General features: G+C 46.7%; 1 protein-coding gene across 2 annotated transcripts in view; it reads left to right on the top strand.

Moving 5' to 3' along the window:
- Positions 1-21,534, top strand: part of USP40 (ubiquitin specific peptidase 40) — a 570,914-nt gene that overhangs the window by 284,002 nt on the left and 265,378 nt on the right. For both annotated transcript variants that reach the window (XM_069225530.1, XM_069225531.1), the window contains one exon: positions 2,679-2,805. In XM_069225530.1, coding sequence (XP_069081631.1) covers positions 2,679-2,805 — 127 coding nt within the window. The remainder of the gene's footprint in view (positions 1-2,678; positions 2,806-21,534) is intronic.

The following is a 21,534-nucleotide window of genomic DNA, read 5'->3' as shown; positions in this document are numbered from 1 at the left end:
ATGGAAAGAAGGGTTACAGGTTTCACTTCTGGTTCTTTTAAATGATTCTGACATATCCTAAGGTACATCTTTTTATAGAAAAAATCTGATTCTGGCACATTGGGTAAAGCAGACAATGTTTACTGTGCTGTATAGGAATGTACAGTAGAGACTATTTCATTGTCCTAAACATTCATGAGATTTCATTTAAGGTGCTTTAAGGTAAAAAAAAAAAAAAAAAAAAGAGCCTATTCCACAGCTGAAAATATTTTCTTGAAGCAATTTTCCACACGTTATTCTTTCAAAGGCTGAGCCATGCAATTCTAAGCCCAATACTTTCTGCAAGAGGCAAGCTTAAGAATGCTTATTTATGCATATCAAAAGGGAAGCACAACATAAATGGGGATTTATAGTAGCAAAGTATTGCTATTAGTATAAAGATTTTGTTTTCAGGCTACGGTCAGGTACTCTGTCCTCCATCACGTACACAGCAGTTGTAGTAGCTCTTCTCTACTGGAATAATATTCATGCCTCTCATACTTGAATGACTGGTGACTGTAAAAAGCCATACAAAAACATTGTAGCAACAATAGTAGGTAAACCTGGCCAGTGGGCTTACCTCACACCTGCCAACATTAATAGGTTCTATCACTGGGAATATGCAGCTTGCCCACGTTGCCTTCATGTAGATGCCGACCTACTCCATATGCTTTGGTCTTGCCCCTACTTACACACTTATTGGTCCAGCATCACCTCCAGCTTATCTTCCTCCACCGAGCGCCCGGACTTATACAGATGGGAAATATGTCTCCTGGGCTAGTATTGCAGGAGAAAGAAACACAGGGTGACCACCTGCTTCCTAGACCTGGGATTTATAGTGGCTAAACACCTTATTACCAGTAAATGGAAATCTCCGGAGCGACCACCGGTCACCGCCTGGATGCGCTCCATGCTCAAGCAGAAAGTGGAGCCCTGCACAGAGAAGACACACTTGGGCTGCAAATGTACCCCATTTCTACTTATTGGGACACTATTTACTCGACTTACAGTCAGTCTATTCACTCACCCACTGTGGGCAGTACCCCTGCCACAATAGCAGTGGCACCGGAAGCACAGACAGGAACCATAGACTGAGGCTGTTTACCGCACTCATTATGACACCCCTCATGCTCATTCTCGCTGTGGTCACTAGGGGTACAAATTTCACAGGGCATCTACTGGGGATGGCAGTTAGGGGAAGGGGACGGTGGCAGGTGACTCAGACATGGGGTCTGTTACAATGACTTGTATGGTTTTTTTTATTGTTCAATGTTTATCGAAATGTGTTAACCTGTTCTTATTGCCTGCTAAGTTCCCACAAGTTCTCCGCCTTTCTTATGTCCTAGTATTGAGCTAAGCTCTAGTAATTTTCTTCTTGAATGAATATACTGGAGTACACTCGCCATTGTAATTTCACCTTATTTTTGACATTACATGAATACCATACTGTTTTGTAGCGATTGTATTCCATCATGTACTCTTATGTATGCTGTGTCACCTGTCTCTTGATATGCAGTTGTATTGTATAATTGGAAAACTTCAATACATAGATAAAAAAAACTAGGTAAACCCGGGTGGTGATCGACAGTTAAATGTAAATAATACTCCCCTGCAGTGGCAGATCACTCTTGTGGCGAGGGGAGCATTATTTTTATTTTGAAAAAGAAAATCCTTTTTTGGAATTTTCTTTCTCAAAATAAAAAAAATGAAAACTGTTTGATGCAGGGTTATGTCATGCTGACGCAACCCTGCACCAAATAGTGATATGCAGTCCCAGGAACTGCTGTGACGGTGGTTCCTGCCAGTGCTTTATGCATGACTGCGAGCTTGGCGGTCATTTATAAATTTGGAGGGCGGTCTCTCCATCAGGTGGACAGAGTAATTTACTCTGTTCCTCCTGGCAGAACAAAGGACCATCTGAAGAAATAAATATTGGCCCCTGTGTTTGTTAATAAAGAGAGTTTTTATTGCCAAGATTGAATTTCTCCTGTTGAATTCTCCTCTCGACAGAATGAGAATAAAACTTCATTAATACAGCATTTCCTTTCTCCATGATACATGCTGTGCATGCTGTGTCTCAGAATAACTCTTTAAACTATAAATTGTTACTATCCTAGTCCCATAGAAGAAAACTCTGTAATGCCTTTCCTGGAAAGAAAATGAAAGCCCATTACTCTTGTAATTTGAAATTTTGTTCCCAGTTTTATAGTGTGGAAAGTGGTGGTGTTATCACTTCAGGTATGCGATTGTACTTGGTCTGCCTAAGTCATAGAAAAATAATTTAGAGGTGTAGAATTATTCATTTTGCAAATTTTACAGTTTCCAATGTATACAACATTGTTCAGTCAACATTCCCTGTGTGCTGTCATTCAGTTTTTTCCCTGATGATTTGTGTGGCATTGCTTCATACTAGATCTTAGCCCATATGCATGCAGTATTAGTAGATTTCACTGTTACTGGGATTAAAATAAATAATTTCATATCGGGCAATTTGATGAAGGCATGTAAATGCCAATCAGATCAATTCAAATGGCACTTTACAGCTGTAATAGAAGGTGAGTTCTTCATCCTTTTTTTACATCTTTCCTACATCTGCATTTCACTGTGTTTTGTTCTGTGCCACAGATGGCTCACCACAGCAATTGGTATTTTATTCCTAGCTTTGTCAATATAGAAGGGAAGAACTCTACTGTCCCTGGCTATGACAACCGGTGGTTCCAGATTCAGAACTTCTGCAAGTCCAAAACTGAAGGCCAGCAGGTCAGGATCCAGGTCACAGCAGACATGGTGAGTAGTTTTAGAATATGCATAGTGGATAAACATGTATAGTGGATAAACAGCTACGCTTAAACAATGAATCATTTGATCTGGGAGGACATAGAGCTTAACATGCTTGCTTCTGCTACTTTTTACGTCAAAGCCTACTAGACAGTGCAGCCATCTGGTTTGCAAAGACTTCTTGGGGATATTTTGAAAGCTTCCTTGGGAATGCATTCCACCCATTGCTTACCATTGGCTTTGTGGTTTGCAACTCACATTTGCTTGCTTTCTATTTGCTGGCCTTATGCGTTTTACTCCGTCCACTATCTATTTGTCCCTCTTGTTGCGCATAGCCTGTTTACTGTGTTCTTCCAGAAGTTCCCGTTTCGGTAAACAACCCTTTACATTTTGTTCTTATCTTGACAAGTTTGCTGTGCATTCAAAGACCTGTCAAATGTCAGGCTTTGTCTTCCGAGGGAACTTGGTGTTTACTTTTCTTTCTTTGACTTCAGAGTGAGAGGATTTCTGTGACAATCATGTAGTTTGTAGCTCACATTTGCTTGCTTTGTGGTTGCTGGCTTTGTTTTAGGCTGTCCAGTATGTCTTTGTCCCTCCTGTGGAGCTGGAGCACAGCCTGTTTTCTGTATTCTTCCACGAGTGCTCACTTTATGGACACATGCCTTTAAATTTTGTTCTTATCTTGTCATGTTTGCTGTGCATTCAGAGACAGAGATCAGATGTCAGGTTCTGCCTCCCAAGGGAGCTTGCTATTTACTTTTCTTTAATTGACTTCAAAGTGAGATGATTTGTGTGACAATCATGCTGGGTACTTTGGGTTTGCTTGAGGAAGTCTGTACAATGCTATTTTTTTCTAGCACACAACCAGATTTAAATATGAATGAATTGTGCAAATATGTCAGAATATACTTTTCTTGTAATTCTGAAGTATGGTGGAAACAAATATTTTAATATGATCAAAACAAATAAATAAACTAACTGATGCCGTTTACACACATTATCGTTTGTGCACTGTGTAGTTTTATCAGTTAAACTGTATGCCTGGAAATGTAATGGTCATTTTTATTGAAGATGTGTTTCTGTAATGGCAGTGCGCTACCCCACCATGCATACTCCACTCATCTCTACTCTGTGACACTCTACTCCCCTATATGCCACTCTGCTCTGCGCCACACCACTCCATGACACTCTTCTCCACTCTATGCCACTCTTCTCCAATCTATGTCATCCTTCTCCACTCTGACACTCTACCCCCCTCCACTCTACTCCCGCCCACGCTACCTCACCCCACTCTACCCCACTGCACTCTTTCACACTCTACTTCAGGCCACTCTACTCCACTTTGTGATACTCCACTTCACTCTGTTCCATTTTATGCCCCCTCCACTCTACATCCCTCTAATCTGCACCCCTCCACTGTACTCCCCTCTACTCCACTTTTTTCTAATCCACAACACTGTACTCCACTCCTCCCTACGCCCCTCCACTCCACTCTACCACACTCTGCACCACTCCATGACTGTTGGACTTGGCAGCCTTAGGGTGTTCTCTCCCCCCCCCCCAACATTTTGCTTACCTCCTCCAATTTTCTGACCTGGTTTTTGCTTGTAGTATGACTCTGTGTACTTTACCAGTGCTCACGCTCCTAAGCATGAAGATATTGGCTTATTGACAATTTGCATATTCACTACTTATAAGACCCTAGTAAAGTGGTTCTATGTTTACCCAGGGCCTGTAAATTAAATGGTACTAGTGGGCCTACAGCACTTTTTGTGCCACCCACTTAAGTGGCTGCTTAACCATGTCTCAGGCCTGCTATTGGAAGGCCCGTCCATGCAGTTTTACACTGCTATGTCAACCTGGCAAAATAACCCTTTTGCCAAGCCAAAACGTACCTTTTTATGGGCGAGCGCAAAGTGCTCCGTCCCATGCTGTAATCTCTCTTTGGGCTTCTAACCACGCCTATGTCACGTCAGTCACTTTCATTGGTTCACGGGCTTGCCTTTTAAAATCTGCTTGTTTTCATTTGACAAAGGCATGCATACGTCATGCCTTTTCCGGTGTTTAGCCCACCTGCACAGCAGCGATAAACTACTGAAACCATTCGAGGCTCGATGTTTTCAGCATGGTTTCCGAACTACTTTATCTTTTTATTTTCCACGCAGTGCGATTGCACTGGGGTTTAAATAGCGCGATCACGCTCGGTTTTTCCGTTTTCAATTTCAGTGCAATCACGCTGCATTTTAAAATGCGAGACCCGTTGCATTGCAAATGCTTGTTATACATATGTCACCCCTAAGTGAGGCTTTGCGCAACCCAGGCGGCAGGGTGTAAAGTATTTAAAGGGTGGGCATGTACTTTTAAGTTTTACATGATCTGATAGTGAAAGACTCCTAAAATTGTTTTTCGAGGCCTATTTGTCCCATAGGATAACATTGGAATTACCTTTTCACATCTTATAAGTGTAATTCACAATTTGCAAGTTTCTGATGGATACAACTACCTGTGGATTCCTCACCTAATGAATACTCCCATGGCGCCAGCATTCGACGGAAATCTTCTTCCTAGTCTCTGCACGTCGACGAGGACGTCACTCTAGCCCACGCGACGCCGTCTGACGTCATACAGGCAATAAGAGGTCCTCGACGACGTGCCGACGTCAGTTCCCTTTTTTCCGTGCATTCGAAACGGTTATCTTCGAGGGAGCAACTGTTACTTTCGTGGTTACAGTGTATTTTTTGCTTCGTAGTCCTTCGCTGCAGTAATAATGTCGCAGAGAAAGTCGGGTTTTAAGCCTTGTCGTGAGTGTGGGGGCAAGATGTCAGTTACGGATCCTCACTCCGACTGTCTTTGGTGTTTAAGCTCCGACCACGACGTCTCGACTTGCGATTCATGTCAGCACATGAATCCAAAGGCCCTCAAGGAACGTGAGGCGAAGTTGTTTATGGCGAAGTCGAAGAAAGAAAAACATCATAAGAAGTCTTCTTCGCCAAGGCATCGGCGTCATCGAGACTCCCGGCGCCGTAGAGAATCACGGCGCCATTCGAGCAAGGAGACTCGTTCCAGGTCTTCGGATCGGCGCCGGAGGACTTGGGAGGTCAGTCCCACGGTCACGCCGCATCCATCGACGCCGTTGCCCTCTCCGGCGTCACCGACTTCACCTGGACAGGTGTCGGTGATTGAAGTGGTGCAGCCTCTGGTGTTGTCCCCTGCGTCGCAGATGTCGAGGCCGGCGTCGGGGTCGCCTTCGATACAGGCACCCCAGTATCCGGCTTTTCCCACCCCTGGAGCCGATAGTACCGCATTCCTAAATGCGATGTATACCATCTTCCAACAGATGGCTCCAGGGGGTGCTCCGGCTGGCCCTTTGGCCTTTTCATTGGGTGATCCTGCGCCTCTACGGCCGGCACCCTTTATGCCCTTTCTCCCTTTTGGGAATGTGGGCTCGGCGCCGGTGTCGGCGCCGGTGGCCGCTCCGGTGGCTTCGGAGGGATTGGCCCCGGAGATTTCCATCCCGTCGACGTCGGGATTTCGTCCTGTGACTCCGGTGGGTTCATCCGCTCCGAGTGCTCTTTCATCGGCGCCGAAGTTACCTGTGGCGCCGGACGCGGCGTCGGTGGCTTCTGAAGATCGGCGCCGATCTTCGGCTTCGGCGGAGGCATTGTCGACTCCGCGTATCGAGCAGAGGCTTCATTCGAGGAGAAGTGCTCTCCGTTTATTAGAGGAGCAGGAGTACCAACGAGTCCTGGAAGAAGGAGAACTAGAGGACTCGGTTGATGGACTGCATGGTCTAGATACAGCCAGTGGGCTGGACACTTCCCCTGAGTGGGATCTTTCGTCTCCAGGGGAATACACGGAGGAGGCTGCTTCCTTTCACGCAGTGGTACGGAAGGCAGCTAGTTTTCTGGACCTGCCTTTGCCGGTGGCAGAGACAAAACAGAACCATCTGACAGAGGTGCTTCATCCGGCCTCAGCTGCGGCAGAGCCTCTATTGCCCTTTAATGACGCTTTGCTGGATCCGGTGCTAGAGGTGTGGAAGAGACCAGTATCTTCCCCAGCGGTTCATAGAGCCGTAGCCAGGAGGTATCTGGCTTTCTTTCTAGGCACCCTACACCGGAGAGCTTGGTGGTGCAGGCCTCCTGTTCATCCAAATCAGCGCCTGGTTCTTTCCCGACGGTGCCTGGGGACAGAGACTCGAAGAAACTGGATGCGCAGTCCAAGAAAATCTTTTCGTCCTGCAGTCTGGCATTGAAGGCCACCAACGCAACTTGTATCCTGGGGAGATATGTTCATGCTCTTATGGAGGACATTTCCTCATCATTTACGGAGCTTCCCCAGGGTCTTTTGGATGTTGTTTCAGATGCCCAGGCTGCTGCGACCCAGATTATTCAGGCTGGGCTGGATACGACCGACTCGGTGGCCAGAGCAATGGGCACGACTGTGGTGGCAAGGAGACAGGCCTGGCTCCGTAATTCGGGGTTTTCTGCAGATGTGCAGTCAACCCTATTGGATCTCCCTTTTGATGGGGACAAGCTGTTTGGCGCCAAGGCAGATTCGGCCTTGGAACGTTTTAAGGAGAGCAGGGCCACAGCCAAATCGCTAGGACTCCAAGCTCCTTCTTCCTCTGCCTCTTCCAGGATTTTCAGGAGGTTTCTGGGATTTGGGCGTGGCTCTTCCTCCTCTTCCTTTCGGGGGAGATTCCAGCAACCTGCCTCTTCCCATCCCTATAGATCTTTTAGAGGGAGAGGGAGGGCCCGCACCAGAGGAGTCTCTCAGCAGCACTCTGCCTCTTCCTCGTCCTCTGGAGGGGTGCAGCAGGGAAAGCAGCCTTAGGCTTCCACCATTTCCCACTCACTCCTCTCCTGTAGGGGGAAGATTACAGCATTTTCTCCGCAAGTGGAAGACTATTACAACGGACACTTGGGTTCTCAGTATTGTGGGAAAAGGCTACACCCTTCCCTTTCGGGAGTTCCCGCCCCTCATCCCGCCCCGCCCATCTTATTGTTCAGAAGAACACCTCCTGTTGCTAGAACAGGAGCTACAAGTCCTCCTTTCAAAGGGCGCGGTAGAGTTGGTCCCAGAGCAGGAAAGGGGTCGAGGTTGTTACTCAAGGTATTTCCTGATTCCCAAGAAGGATGGTCGGTTGAGACCAATCCTGGACCTGAGGATCTTGAATTGGTTCCTCAAACAGGAAAAGTTCAAGATGCTGACCCTAGCTCAGGTGCTTTGGGCGTTGAACAAGGAAGATTGGATGGTGTCTGTCGACTTGCAGGATGCTTACTTTCATATCCCGATACTCAAGTCACACAGGAAGTATCTCCGGTTTATGGTGGGATCGCAGCACTATCAGTTTGCAGTCCTTCCGTTTGGTCTTACTTCAGCACCTCGAGTCTTCACGAAGGTGATGTCGGTGGTTGCGGCAGAGCTCAGAAGGAAGGGGATAGCAGTATTCCCTTACTTGGACGACTGGTTGATCAAAGCCAAGTCGCCGGAGCTTGTGTCGCATCATCTGCAGTCAACGACTCAGTTGTTGTTCGACCTGGGTTTTTCGGTGAACGAGCCCAAATCTCACCTGGAGCCCTCTCAGCGCCTCCTGTTCATAGGGGCAGTACTGGATACAACATTGAGTCGAGCCTTTCCTCCGCCTCAGCGGATTCAAGATATTCAGGAATTGGTTCCAATGTTTCGAAATGGAGCGGTAGTTCCAGTCCTCAAGGTCCTTCGTCTGCTCGGTCTGTTTGCCTCCTGCATTCTGTTGGTCACGCATGCTCGCTGGCACATGAGGGCTCTTCAGTGGTGCCTCCGAAGGCAGTGGTCTCAACACAAAGGAGATCTAGAAGGTGCTGTCAAGATCTCCAGAGATGCTGCTGTGGACTTGAAGTGGTGGATTGCGAGAAACAATCTTTCACAAGGAAAGCCGTTCGCGCAGTCGCCACCAGTGGCCACGGTCATAACGGATGCTTCCACTCTAGGGTGGGGAGCTCATCTGGGGGATCTGGAGATCAAAGGCCTTTGGTCTCCAGAGGAGCAGATGTTTCATATCAATCTGTTAGAGTTACGGGCTGTACGTCTGGCTCTCAAGGCCTTCCTCCCTTCCCTTCGTGGTCAGTCGGTACAGGTCCTGACGGACAATACTACCACGATGTGGTACATAAACAAACAGGGAGGAGTAGGGTCGTACCTTCTCTGCAGAGAAGCTCTTCGACTATGGTCTTGGGCAAAGGACCATCAAATTTGCTTGGTAGCAAATCATCTGGCCGGGGTCTTGAATGTACGTGCGGACAGTCTCAGTCGCCAATTCTCGGCCGACCACGAGTGGCGTCTCCATCCAGATCAAGTCCGTTTAATCTTCCAGATGTGGGGGTTTCCTCGGATAGATCTGTTTGCCACTCGGGAGAACGCGCATTGTCCGTTATTCTGCAGCCTCCAGTATCCGATGCAGGGAGCGTTAGGGGACGCGTTTCAAATAACCTGGTGCGGCCAGTTGCTTTAAGCGTTTCCTCCCATACCCTTGATTCCTCGAGTATTGAGAAAGATTCGCCAAGACCGGGCGCTAGTCATCTTAATAGCTCCGGATTGGCCAAGGAGGGTGTGGTACTCCGACCTTCTCCAACTCTCAATGTGCCCTCCGCTCCGTCTCCCTTTCAGGGCAGACCTCCTCTCGCAGTCGCAGGGGCAGGTTTTACACCCCAACCTCCAGAGTCTGCACCTACATGCCTGGAGATTGAACGGGGCAACCTGAGTTCCTTCTCTCTCCCGCCTGATGTAGTGGATGTTATATTAGCGGCCAGGCAACACTCCACTAAATCTATCTATGCTAATAGGTGGTCTAAATTTGTTGCGTGGTGTGGAGAGAGGCAGATTGATCCCTTACATGCTCATCTATCGGTCGTTTTGTCTTTTGCTCTCTCTCTAGCGCAGAAAGGTTGTGCAGTGGCTACCATTAAGGGTTATTTGTCGGCCTTGTCAGCCTTCATTTGTCTTCCAGACCAACCATCGTTATTTAAATCCCCTATTGTTATCAGATTCTTGAAAGGTCTTCTAAATAAATATCCTCCAAAACCATTCGTTATGCCGCAATGGGATTTGTCCTTGGTCCTGACTTTCCTTATGGGGTCCCCTTTTGAGCCTATGCATTCTTGCCCCTTAAGGTATTTGGTTATAAAAACAGTTTTCCTGGTAGCGATAACATCTGCAAGGAGAGTGAGTGAGTTGCAGGCCTTATCGGTAAAGCCCCCTTATACAACTTTTTATGGGGATAAGGTGGTGTTGAGGACCAAGGCTGCTTTCCTCCCGAAGGTTGTTTCACCCTTCCATTTGGCTCAGACAATTACTTTGTCCACGTTCTATCCTCCGCCTCATCCTTCTAAAGAGGAAGAAAGACTGCACCGTCTGGACCCAAAGAGGGCGTTGAGCTTCTTTATTGATAGAACAAAGGATTTCAGGCTGGAGGATCAGCTGTTCATCGGGTACGTGGGCAAGAGGAGAGGAAAGGCAGTCCACAAGAGAACACTCTCCAGGTGGGTGGTTCTTTGCATTAAAATCTGTTACTCTTTGGCAAAAAGGACCCTCCTGAGGGCATTAGAGCTCATTCCACCAGAGCTAAGTCGGCCACTTCGGCCTTGGCCAGGGGTGTTCCTGTGGTTGACATCTGCAAGGCCGCAACTTGGTCGTCCCTTCACACTTTTGCGAAACATTACTGTTTGGACTCTGAGGTCAGAAGGGACGGCCATTTTGCACGGTCAGTACTGCAGGATTTCTTGGTTTGAGCATTTAGGCACCCGCCACCGGACGTGGTACTGCTTTGGGACTCTATTCATTAGGTGAGGAATCCACAGGTAGTTGTATCCATCAGAAGAACGAGTTACTTACCTTCGGTAACGACTTTTCTGGTGGATACATTAGCTACCTGTGGATTCCTCACGGTCCCACCCGCCTCCCCGTTGCCTTTCTGGTCTTACCAAGTAATCCTTGAGTGCGCTCCTCTTGGTCTTCAAGGTTGCAATAGACGTTGTATATATGGATACGTGTGTATATTATCTGTATATATATATATATATATATATATCTTTGTGTACATACATGATTTGCATATATTTGTTCGTTATATTAAATTTACAGCTATTCATTGCAATATTGTGTATTTTACAAGGTTATGGGATGTTGCCTTGCTCTTTCATTGCATTGGGTGGTTGTTCTCATGCACGTAAAAAATGTTGGTACTGACGTCGGCACGTCGTCGAGGACCTCTTATTGCCTGTATGACGTCAGACAGCGTCGCGTGGGCTAGAGTGACGTCCTCGTCGACGTGCAGAGACTAGGAAGAAGATTTCCGTCGAATGCTGGCGCCATGGGAGTATTCATTAGGTGTGGAATCCACAGGTAGCTAATGTATCCACCAGAAAAGTCGTTACCGAAGGTAAGTAACTCGTTCGTTTGGTGTCTCTTGATTAAAAATTTAAAAGTACAACGTACAGTGAAGTTGGATTTTAAATTGCAATTCTGAAAATGCCACTTTTAGAAAGTTACCATGTTCTTGCTTTAGCCATTTGGTGCCTGCTGTCTGTCTCCTATAACTTGTCTGGGGTGGGTGACAGCTGCGATTTGTGTATTCCCCTAGACAGCCACACACAGTGGGAGCTGAAGTGTGACTTGTTGGGCCATTCTGGGAGGATGGGATGGGGAAGCTAGGCACAGCCTCACTTACACCTCAATAGGCTGTGTCCTGTCCCCACTACATGTCCCCGTGTAGTGAGTCTGGAGCCAAGACAGGAAAGGTAAGACCTCTGTGCACTTCAAAGGCCCAACTGTGTATAAATATTGGATTTGTGACACCACCATTACAGTACACTTCTGGGCCTGTGGATACTCTGCCAGGAAGTAGGACTGCTTTGCTGCTGAAGGACTGCCAATCTGCTGGACTGCTGCTTTTCTTGACTCCTGCCTTGCTGTGCTGCCCTGCTGCCTGCTGTTCCCCTTCCTGGATGAGAAGGGCTGGACCTGCATCACTTGAACCCAGAGGGACTCCAAGAGCTAGCAGCTGGTCTCATGATCTGAAGTCTCAGCCACAGACTTCCCGCCACCTTACTTCTGCACCTGGACCATCTGTGAGTCTGCCCTGCCAACTGGTGCCATTCCAGTCCTGAACACTTGGAAATGTGCCTGGAGTGTTTTCTCAGGAGAACTGATGCATCCTATGCTCAGCGACACATTCTTAAGTAGAACTGTGACCCTTCTCCTCGGCTGAGCGGCACATCCTCGAGCCGTACCGAGGAACTTATTCATCCATCTGTCCATCCACTGACTTTTTCTTGCATTCTGTGTCTGACACAACCCCAATAAAATATGCAAACTTAACAACACATGTTAGATAAATTAAAGAATATACATAGGAAAAAGGAAAACATGCTATTGGCTAACCACAGCAGACATATCCTTGCAATAACGAAATGAAACATAGCAGTAGATGTCTGGTTTCCAGTATTATTGTTCCAGCATTATTGGCCATCTTCGAATGATAAATTTTGGAATGGTAAGTCAGTGATAAAGTATGCAGAAAAGCATTTCAAAATGGTCACCTGGTATAGAGGAAGTGACCTTGCAGGATGCAGCGCGCTGCAGAAGAAATTAGAAGAAAGCAGCGTCCGGTTAGAACTGTATGGGGAGCTATACTACCCTCTTTAAAAAAAACATTAGAAGAAAAAGAAGAAAAAGAAAGTAAGTCAAAAACACAATACTGTCACTGCCCCTTTCGAATTAAAAAAAATATAGTTAGCAAAATGATAATAAAATGAAACAAATCCAATAGGGGAACTGAAGATACAGATTTTTAAATGTAATTGGAAAAAAGAGCATTGTGTCAGTGTTAGTCAATGGCTGCAGTAGACCAGCACTGAGGCACTATTTGAAACCAATTGTGATGGAACATGGGTTGAATACACCATGTAGATTGGCCCCACTAGGTCCATGGAGTAGAGAAGCTTATAAAATTCTAATACTGAAAAGGGACTGTCATTTTTCTGAGGAAAACCTCTTCTCTGTGTTGGACAAACCTGAAAATCAATCCAATGCCATACAACTGGCGATCTAATACTTTTTGCGGTGAGTCTGATTGAGTTCTGGAGCACAAGTTTTGAAAAAGTTCCCAAACTTATTTTGGTGCCTAAAAAACACAGGACCTCAGTGGGGAGCACTTAGAGACTCTCAGGTGCCGGATAGAGACCAGCAGCAAAGTCCTGTCAATTTCCAGTTGCCACTAAGCCGCAATTCTTCACAGGACTATCCTCGTTAACTTTTTTATGTTCCTTTCCTGAAGCCACACAGTGGATCAACCTTATGATCCTTAGAGATCTTTTTTGTCCTTGGATTTCAAACGCAAGGGGGTGCAACCTTCTCAGGTCCGTCTCACAGGTCATAAATGACAATTATGGCAGGTTCTGTCAGCCTAATATCCTTTTGCAAGTCCAGTCGTGTTCTGAGGAAGGTTGGGTGAGGGTCCAGCTTTGTAGGGTTCACTTGCCTGTGCCTGGGGACACCATAGGACATTCTTAGTTCCTCTCTGACCAATAGAGTAAAAGGTCCCCTGTTCTGACCTACTTACACTACCTTACACTAGTTCCTGTTTGCCCTACTGCAAATACGTCCAAGATGAGCTAAGTCTTTGGCCACTCTAAACTTGGGATCTAACAGCTGGGGCTGTGTGCGGGGAGTGTACTCTGATGATCCTAGTGTCCTCCCGCATCTAACACTTGAAGCAGGCAATAAACCTAGTGGAAGCTGTCTGGTAGCACAAAAGCAGGGTCCTTCAGTAACTGGACTAAGATACAAAAGAATTGTCTTTGCATCTTGTTCTCTCCCTTTTAAGTGCACCCAAAGTGTTACACTTGCTCAATGGCCTGTCAAGCAGGATTTGACCGGCTGCTGTCAACAGGATCGACAGAGCCCCCACTCTGAATATTCTTTGCAGTTCAGGTGAGTCATCTCTGCCCATTTAGGTCAGCTTGTTGTTTGCTCCTGGGAGGCAATCCACACCTCATTTACACCTTATTCACGCCAAGTACAAGCTGAGAGTAGCTGCAGACATAATGCACATTAGCCTTCAGGAACTTCAGGCAACTGAAAAGGTGACTTTTTAAAAGTTACTTATCCTTAATATTTATTAAAGATCTGACTTCTGATAGGGACTTCTAACTGCAGTTTCCTCACCTTGGGAATTTCCCCTAGACATTAGACTGGATCCAGAAACGTTGATACAATTATCGTGTGGGACAACAGGTGGCATTTTGCTGCTCTGTGTCGGGTCTGTCAGTTCTGGATCAGAGCCACTATAGGAGCACCATCTGCGCAAGCTGACTTCGGTCCTTTCTTTCAGGGCCTACCAATGCATTTCCTGAACCTGGCTATCTAACGAAGATTTCCCTCAAAACGTTTTGCACTAGTGTGCAATATACTTTCCCCCTAAAATAACAGGGTTCAAACCATAAAGGTCCTGTAATCGACAGATGTTGGTTATTGCCACCCATTATGATTGTCTTTGGTGCCTTGGCACCAACCACAACACAGTGTGACTGCTGCAATAAGATGAATAAAAAGGCAATCCGAGAACACAAAGCCAAGTTTGCAGTTGCAGAACTCAGGAAATTGACATTCACGGGTGTGGACTTGTTACTGTCCCACTCTCGGGGTAGCTCCCATAAAATCGTCCTTGAAGTCATGTGGCTCGGTAAGGTTCAAGGGGTTGCACAAAAACACAAAAAGATGAAACATAACTTCCATCTTGCCGATCCCACCGTTTGGATTTGCGGGACTGACCAGGCACCTCCAGGCCACAGAGCTGGTCTCTTCCTGAGTCTGCCCCATCCCAAACATAGCTATGCCACAACAGATGCCCGGATTGAAGATGCCATATGAAAACATCTTAGGTACATCACCTGCTTCCTCTGCTGAGGCTTCGGACCCCAAGTATCAACAGTTTCAGGTGGGCCTCAAGCAATTTCAGTTCTCTGTACACCCCTTCGGCCTGACTAGTGCGCCCCAGGTATTTACCGAAATGATGTTGGTGGTTGTAGCTCATCTGAAGAGAACAAGATTACCATTCTTCCCATACCTCTATGACTGACTTCTAAAGACGGACTTGCCCGAAACAGTCATAAACCACCTCCAGACTAAGACCAGTCTGTGGAGGCTATTAGGTTTTTCCATCAACGTGCAGAAATCACACCTGACTTATTTGCAGAGTCTCCCTTTCATTAAAGCCATCCTGGACTCCATGCTGTTCCTAGATATTCTTCAGCCTTAAGGAGTCCTGGACATTCTGTGTATGATTCCAATGTTTGTCTTTAGCCTGAATCTCAGTGAGGCTAGCTTTCAGACTTCTGAGCCTCCTGACCACCTGCCCCTGCTTACGGACCACGCTAGGTGGCACATGAGGGCTCTGCAGTGGGATCTGAAGTCTCAGTGGTCTCAGCACAAAATCAACCTTTCAAATTCCATTCAGATGTCAAAGGAGACTGAAAAAGGCCTGTGGTGGTGGCTACTGGACCACAGTTGGACTGGTGGCTGACCCTTCTCCCTAAACCACCCAGCGCTAACAGTTGTGAAGGATACATCATTGCTGGGGTGAGGAGGTCATCTGGCTGAGGTGAGGTGGAGATCAGAGGGCTCTGGCCTCAGGCAGAGGCTTGGCTCCACGTCGGTTTGTAGGAGTTGCGAGCGATTCACTTGGGACTGAAGGCATTTTTTCAGAGCATCAAGGGGGAACAGGTGCAGGTTCTCACAGACAACATGACTGCCATGTATTACTGCAACAAACAGGGTGGTATGGGGTTGTGGTTCCTGTGCCAGTAGGGTTTACACCTCTGGAAGTGGCTGAATACTCAGTGCATCTCCCTGACTATTCATCACTTGGCAGGGCCTTTAGATGCCAGGGCGGTTGAACTTAGCCAACTTTGCCCAGCCGATTATAAATGGCAGTTTCACTTCGAAGCGGTACTGGGCATCCTCCACCTGTAGGGTGTATCCTCACTTGATCTATTCACTACCACATAGAACACACAGTGTCAGAATTTTTGCGGGTTGGAGTTCCCAAATCAGTCCTTTCTTGGAGATGCTATCTGCTAGCACTGGAGTTCGGCACTCCTGTACAATTTTCTGCCACTACCCCTCCTGCACAGAGTGCCAAAGAAAATCAAGAGAGACCGGGCCCAAGTCATCCTAGTGGTACAGAGAACATCTGAACATGAACACGTTATCCAATCAGGTTACCTCTTCAGGAGAAACTTCTGTCGCAGCAGCAGGGCCGGTGCTACATCCAAGCCTGCACATCCTACACTTCCATGCATGGAAATTGAGCAGTGACATTTAATGGCCTTCGATCTTCCTCCTGAAGTGACTGGTGTCTTTTTGCCAGCTAGTTGCCTGTCCACAAAGTCCATTCATGGCGGGCACTGGGAAAACTTTGTTGCTTGGTGTTCTACGTAACACTTCCAACGCAATGCCCAGTTATCTGGGTATTTTGTTAGCCTAGCAAGGCCTTGCTGTTGCAACTGTTAAATGCTGGCTTTTTCCCCTTTTGACATTCTTACTTTTGCCTGATCAGTTTTCCTTCTTCAGTCACCATTTGTGGTGCTGCAGTGGGATCTTAGTTTGGTATTCATATACCTAATGCCCACCCCTTTCAATCCATAACATCAACCAGGAGAGTGAGTGAGGTCCAGGCATTGTCTGTGGTTCCTCTGTATACAACCTTCTTCCCAGGCAAGCTAGTTCTCCATATAAAAGTGACCTTTCTGCCAAAGCCAATAAATCCTTTCCATGTAGGTCAATCCATTACTTTACCAACTTTTTAACCTCCTCTTCGCCCCACTAAGGAGGAAGGGCTGCTTTACTGTCTTCACCCCAAGAAGGTATTTAGTTTTTACTTTGATCAGAACAGAGATCATCACCTGGATGATCAACTCTTGGTGGGCTTCTCTGGAGCAAAGAAAGAAAAAGCAGTGCAAAAATGTACCATCTCCTACTTGTTTGTTCTCTGTATAAAGAAATGCCATGGCTAGCCCGGAAGCAACCTCCATAGAATGTGTGTGCTCATTCCACCGTAGCAAAAGCAGCTACCACTGCACTGATGTCGAAGTTCCAATCAATTTGCTGGCCCATCAAGTCAAGCATCCCTTCAATTGTTCACCAAGCTTCACTTTCTGGATAGCCAGTTCGTTGGGATAGGCACTTTGTCCAGTCTGTCCTACACGATTTCCTGGTTTGAGCCTGCCACAGTAAAAATAGCCTTTATGGCCTTGTCATTGTAGGGACATTGTAACGTTAATGTTTATGACATATGTAGCTATGGATACACATGCTGTGCACATTCCTGCCATGTAGTGTTGGGTTAGGACTTGGAGAATGTTTTTCTTTAAAGAAGTCTTTCAAGTAATGAGGTATAGTGACTCCTCCTATAACTAGTAAGACACATTGGCATCTGATGCATTGTTAGATTGTTTCCCTCAGCTATTGGGTTCAGATGTGTATCCCATGGGCTCCAGGTTGATGCATTTTGGTGTTCGTCGTTAGACGCTTTAGTTTCATCCACTCCCATTGGCACACACAATCAGTTGCTTTTGGTTTCCTCCTCATTTCGACTTTCGTCAGAATCAGCAACCGTGTTTCAGGCCTGTGCCCCGCCTGGGGCCTCGTACTCTGTTCGCCTCTCCAGCAATGCTGACTCCATGATGGAAAGGACTCCCTTTTTATATTGCCCTTAGTGTCACTACACATACCCTTGGACCGACCACCACCAGGTCTGCAATGCTGGAGCACGACAAGACCACCTGCTCAGTCTGTTTTGCGTTCTGCTCGAAGAAGACCTTGAGATGCAGACACGCTCCGTGCCTCGCTTGATGCACCAGGAAGCATTGGGAGAATGACACCCCTAATATCTTCGGAGACCATGGTTTGGAGGAGGAGCCAGAGCATTGGCCCTCGAGTTAACAGCCCTCCACTTCAGCGTCAGAGTTGGAGACAGAGGAACATCAAGTCCAGGAGGCACATCAACACAGCAAAACTTCAACCGTAATATGTCCTCCCACCTGCCTCACCCAGGACACCATTCACAGGCTGAGTGTTTTGCCAGCAGGGGTCGAGCATGGAGCTCCAAAGCCCAGCAACAGGGTTGCAATCATCTACTGCCTGCAGGCCATGGTCAGCACAGACAGAATGCCTTGGGCCGAATCCAAGCAAGCCCACTGCACCGAAGCAGATGCATATGTACCAGACTCCCCGGTACCGACAGCTCCTTCGACTCCGTAACAGGACATGCCCTTGAAGCCCACTTCAACTCTGAAACATTGGAGCCGAAAGCCTCTTCGGCACCCATAAGCCCAAAGACTCCCTCAACGGTGAGACAACAGGCACCCAAAGCCCTATCGTCCACAGGGTCTAAGGAAATGGAGCAGCCGATCCGCCAACATCTCTAGGAGGAGCTTGACAGGAGACTTTCCATCCACCCACAGGCTGGGAGTATCATCACAAAGCCACCACTAAGGCGCAGGGCACTCTTCTCCGCAAAAGAAAGTTAGCCTTTGAGGAGGAACTCGCATTGGAGTGTTCACCTCCCCCTAGGCTGAAGAAACACCAGGACAGGGGCACTAGCCCAGTACATCTTCATGTGTCTTCTTCTCCGCCTCCTCTCCCTCCACCACCACCACAACATGAACCACATCAGCATCCCTCGCCAGAGGGTTCTCCATATTCTTTCTATGGGGGAGGCCAGCTCCTCGTACCCTCTAGACCTGTACGAAAACCTATAGGAACCCGAGCCTAGAAGATGACCAGTGGGATAACTAGAATGTCTATCAAGAGGACACAAATCCAGATCTCTACCCAGCCAATCCTTCCCCTCCTAATGGCATTACATCTTACAATGAGGACATCCACACAGCTGCCACATTCCGTAAGGTCGACTTACACAGTGTTCAGGAAGAGGAGGACTTCCTCATTGAGACACAGTTTGATTACCCCTCCTCCCTCCCCCCCCTACCCATACTATACCTATTGGGGGAAGACTGCATGGTTTCCTCCCACAGTAGAAAATAATCACCTCTGACAAGTGGGTCCTTTTCATCATCAGACAGGGTTACTGCTTAGAACTCTCTGTAGCCCCACCAAACACCCCTCCCTGCAAACGCACCCTCTCCTGATAATACCAGTACTTCCTTCAGGTCAAGGTACAGGTGCTCATCATCAGAGGGGTGATAGAGGTCATGCCTCCACTTCAGCCAGGCCAAAGGGGACTTCTCACTGTATCCTGAAAAAAGACAGGATACTGATTCCTATACTTGACCTCTGGCCTCTCAACGCATACGTCCTGCCAAAGCACTTCCACATAGTCATGCTACAAGACATCATCCTCCTGCTGTAGCAAGGCAACTTCATGATTGCTCCTGACCTGAAGAATGTCCATTTTCACATCCCAATCACCTCTGCTGACCGCTGCTACCTTTGTTCGCTACAGTTTAGGCAAGTGTTAGCATTTTCAGTTCAAAATGCTACCTTTCGGAGCCATTTGTCAAAACACACAAACTGTTAGTCCCCTGCACTAAACCACACAAGGGCCACGCTCTCTCCAGAGCGGGCATAACCAAATGGCTGATCAAATGCATTCAAACTTACTACCCCAAAGTCAAAAGGCAACTGCCCATCCTACTGGGGCCCTCATTCTACTGGCAAAAAAGGGGACTTCCAAGGCCTTACATGGTAGCCTCCCCATAGCTGATATTTTTGAAACCGCTACTTGGCCCACTCCACACACATTTGCCAAACACTACTGTGAGGATATCTTTCCACACCAAACAAGCAAAGTTTGGCCAGGCTCTCTTACGTACCTTTTTTCAATATCCTCCAGTTAGCCACCGGTTACGGCAGTACTGCTTTACAATTGTTGCAGAGCATGTGCATCTGCGGCTACACACGCCATGTACATAATATGTTGCTTAACCTGTAAGCATCTGTTCATGGCATGTAGTACTTTGGATTCCCTGAAAGTTTCAGGTTGTTGAAGATGCCTTTTCTTTCCTTCTCTATGCATGGTGATCTTTGTTTTCCTAACCTCCATTTTCATCCTCGCCTGATGTGCGGAAAACAGTCTAACAAGGGAACTGATGCCCATGTGCATTAACAGTCATAGGAGGAGTCACTCTACCTTGTGACTCGAAAGACTTCTTTGAAGAAAAGCAAGCTGCACGCATCCCAGCCCAACGCTAGATATCAGCACTACATGCCATGAACAAATGCTTACAGTGTAAGTAACATATTCCTTTTTGCATGTCCCAATTTTAAATGCCGTGCACCGTACATGGTCGGCAACAAGGCGTATATGGTGGTTATTCACTAATATTTAAAAGGGAGGTTTTTACCTGATAAAAAAGATTATTTTAACAGGTTGCACTGCAGGTTTTACATTGCATCAGTCAGGCTACAATGGTAGACCTGAAGCCATATTTTCCTTTGTAACACTAGCAGATGGCACAATAAGTGTTGCAGTCTGCAGTAAACATATATCTTTGTATTCTATGTATGCATTTCCACTGCATATACTATGGCCTTATAGAAAAGTAAATCACGTTAGTCAGGGATTACCAGATTTCTACATGTTATACGAGTCAGAACACATACACTGGGCACTGGACATCTGTGCCCCAGTGCACAGAGTCTAAAAAACAGCAATAAAATTCAGCATAAAATGGGGACGGCCACTCAAAATAAATCTGGCCTATTGACTCTGTCGGAACTTTTCATAATAAACAGATCATACCTACAGCATATGAAATACCTGTCCCTAGTAAACCGATCCGACCTATAGCTTTAATTGTTGACTTGTGACCATAAACAACTCAGACCTAATCTTTCCCAAAAGGCAACCATCATCAATACAGTCACAAAATTACAAAAATAAGCAAAATTGCAGTTGGCAAAGCAAAATACTGTCTATTCTAAGCAGGTCTAATAAGGATTGTCACAGTGCAAATCGCCTATAACCATGTTTTGTCAGTGGTGGTTACCAGCACCAAAACTCGTGCCTACTGTAATAATCTGTGAGATTCAGTGTAACAGGATATCGGTAGACTTTAATATATGTTATATTATGTTGATTTGCATAGGTCAGTAATCACCTGAGAGGGATTCCAGGAGCTTGGGCAAGGTGTGTAGGTGTGTGGTTTACAAAGAGCCAGATTTTCAGCTTCTTGTGGAACTCCGGAAGTGAGGAGGAGGCTCTGATGTGTTGAGGGAGGTTGTTTTATGTCTTGCGTACAATGTAGGAGAATGAGCAACCTCCAGGTTTGTGTTTGCAGATGCAGGGAGTGTGCGTGAGTGAGGCATTGTAGGTGTGTGGTGGGATGGCGAAAGTGTATGCAGCGGTGGTCCTGTGTGTGTGTGAGGCTTTGTATGTGTGCATGAGAAGATTGAATTGGCTGCTTTTGTGAATGGGAAGCCAGTGAAGCTTCCTAAGGTGCGGTGTGATGTGGATGTGGTATGGGAGGTCGAGTATGAGTCTTGTGGCTGCATTCTGAATGGTCTGGAGTCTGTGTAGGAGTGGTTTGGAGATTCTGACATTGAGCGTGTTGCCGTAGTCCAGGCTGCTGATTAGATTACTAGAATCCACCCAAAAGTTTATTGACTTTAACATATGTTTTTAACACTCAATATGTTACGACTACTGTCTTTATCATAACTTTTCATAATAAACAA

The sequence above is a fragment of the Pleurodeles waltl genome, chromosome 3_1 (assembly GCF_031143425.1).
Source record: "Pleurodeles waltl isolate 20211129_DDA chromosome 3_1, aPleWal1.hap1.20221129, whole genome shotgun sequence".
Classification (NCBI taxonomy): domain Eukaryota; kingdom Metazoa; phylum Chordata; class Amphibia; order Caudata; family Salamandridae; genus Pleurodeles; species Pleurodeles waltl.
Note: the sequence above shows the minus strand (reverse complement) of the source record. Positions and strands in the feature narration are given on the sequence as shown.